The following is a 2,105-nucleotide window of genomic DNA, read 5'->3' on the forward strand; positions in this document are numbered from 1 at the left end:
GTCTATTGTGAATTGTATGCATTTTTCATAACTTCATTCCTCCTTTTCCATCTTTAATGTATCAACACTCTTGTAGTAAGTGGCCACTAGAGAGTCATTTATCATGTAAAAATGAGGATTACTTGTCCCTTTAGTTTTCTTTATTGGGTTGCCAATATGACAAAACTAAAACAAACAGACAGAATTCAGGTTCACATAGCCAGGAAGATGCTATGCTGAAAAAACATTAACAAATATAAAGTGTGTTGAAGAGACTGCTTTAGTTCTGTGGTGCTATCTTGGAATGCTTGGTGCTTATAGATTCTATATATCTCCATTTATGCAAGCTTACATAGTGGCATCCAACTGCCCCCTGGTATAGGCAGTAGGGTATGAAGCCCACTTTTCTGCAATCACAGGAGACACTTTATGTCACTTTGCTCTTAAGGGTGGGCTTTTCACTCCCTTGGTACTTTTCACACAGCTGCATCAACCAGGGGATTTGCATATTGCTCCCTAGGGTGGACTTCTCCTTGCAAGTACAGGACAAAAGCTAGGCCCTGTTTCTGCCTTGTCTACTCAGAACTCTTCATATCACCTTCTCAGAATGAAGTTCCCTGCTCAGCTCCTGGGGCTGCTTGTGTTTTGGCTCCCTGGTAAGGTAGAAACAAAGATGAAGAAGGATTTTGTGAAGGGGTTGGGGATTTCTGGGGCCCTGCTGATACAAATACATGTTCTGTCCATATGGGAAATTGCCAGTGTCGTTCTCCATGAATGGACTTGTTAAGTTTAGAGGGTGAAGAGCGGAGAACCTGTGCTCTTGTGGCAACTCTGCCAAGTATCAAAGCAGATGGTCCAGGTGATTTCTAGTGAGTCTCTATGCTCTCTCTACATAGGTATTGTATGTTGAATATTTATAAACTATGAATGAGTCATTGACATAATAAGTAGGAAATAAATAAAGGAAGGAAATATTATTTATTGTGTCATTTTGTTTGAACATAACCTTTCATTTCTGTTATTTCAGGAGCCAGTGGGGATACTGTGATGACCCAGCCTGCACTCTCCAGTCCTGTCACTCTTGGAGAATCAGCTTCCATCTCCTGCAGGTCTAGTAAGAGTCTTCTACATAGCAATGGTATCACTTACTTACATTGGTACCTGCAGAGACCAGGCCAGTCTCCTCAGCTCCTGATCTATCGAATGTCCAACCTTGCATCAGGAGTCCCAAACAGGTTCAGTGGCAGTGGGTCAGGAACCGATTTCACACTGAAAATCAGTAGAGTGGAGGCTGAGGATGTGGGTGTTTATTACTGTCAGCAGTGGCTAGAAAATCCTCCCACAGTGATACATCCCTGAACAAAAATCTCCCTGAGTGAGGTACAAAGCTGCCTCATAAGTTCCTTGTTTTGATTGTAAAGTAGTGTAACCAGCATGATGTAATTACATACCCTTCCCCAGCGCAACGCTTCACCAGATTCAACAACTACTCCAAATTAAGTACTCAACTCTAAACCTTACACAGTACAAACTTTTCCAGTTATATGCATTTACCTGGGAACTTTATAATTTCCTTTTTCTTTGTATCCAAATAAAGAAATGAATTTTTTAACAATAAAGAAAATTAAATAATAGTGATCTCAGGAAACTGACAGCAAGTGAAGATCATCATATTACTTGGGTTAAGTGGATATCAGAATGAGAATGACAACTATCACATGATTACTCTCCTTTGTGTTTATTAGACTATATATAGATACATATAATCACATGTGTGTATATGATACAATTTAGTAGTGAAACTTTCTACAGGAAAAATTTTTAAGTTTTGTATGTGGTATCAAGGTTTTAGAAGACACTGAAATGGATAATTGAGGACCAAGGTATGTATTATAACAGTTACTAATGCTCTAGACAGAAAAACCAAGGGAAATACCATGGTGGGGAGCTACAGGAAGAGTTTAGTTCCTAGCACCAGAGATAGCCAGCATGGAGGGGAAAATCTCTGCAGGGAATCAGATCTTACTTGAGAGAAGTGCAATTTCTAATGACGGGGGGGGGGTGGAGGTTTAAAAAAAACAGGAGCCTACAGCCAAGCTCTCTGATTCCTATTTAAAAAAGAGAGT

At 40.0% G+C, this 2,105-nt stretch overlaps 1 gene segment (V, D, J or C); it reads left to right on the forward strand.

The window, feature by feature from the left end:
• The first annotated feature begins 569 nt into the window (after positions 1-569).
• Positions 570-1,338, forward strand: LOC131906338 (immunoglobulin kappa variable 2-28-like). The segment is given in 2 exon segments: positions 570-635; positions 1,007-1,338. Coding segments are annotated over 2 exon segments (381 nt in total).
• Positions 1,339-2,105: the final 767 nt, after the last annotated feature.

This window comes from Peromyscus eremicus, chromosome 3 (assembly GCF_949786415.1).
Source record: "Peromyscus eremicus chromosome 3, PerEre_H2_v1, whole genome shotgun sequence".
In the NCBI taxonomy this organism is placed as follows: Eukaryota; Metazoa; Chordata; class Mammalia; order Rodentia; family Cricetidae; genus Peromyscus; species Peromyscus eremicus.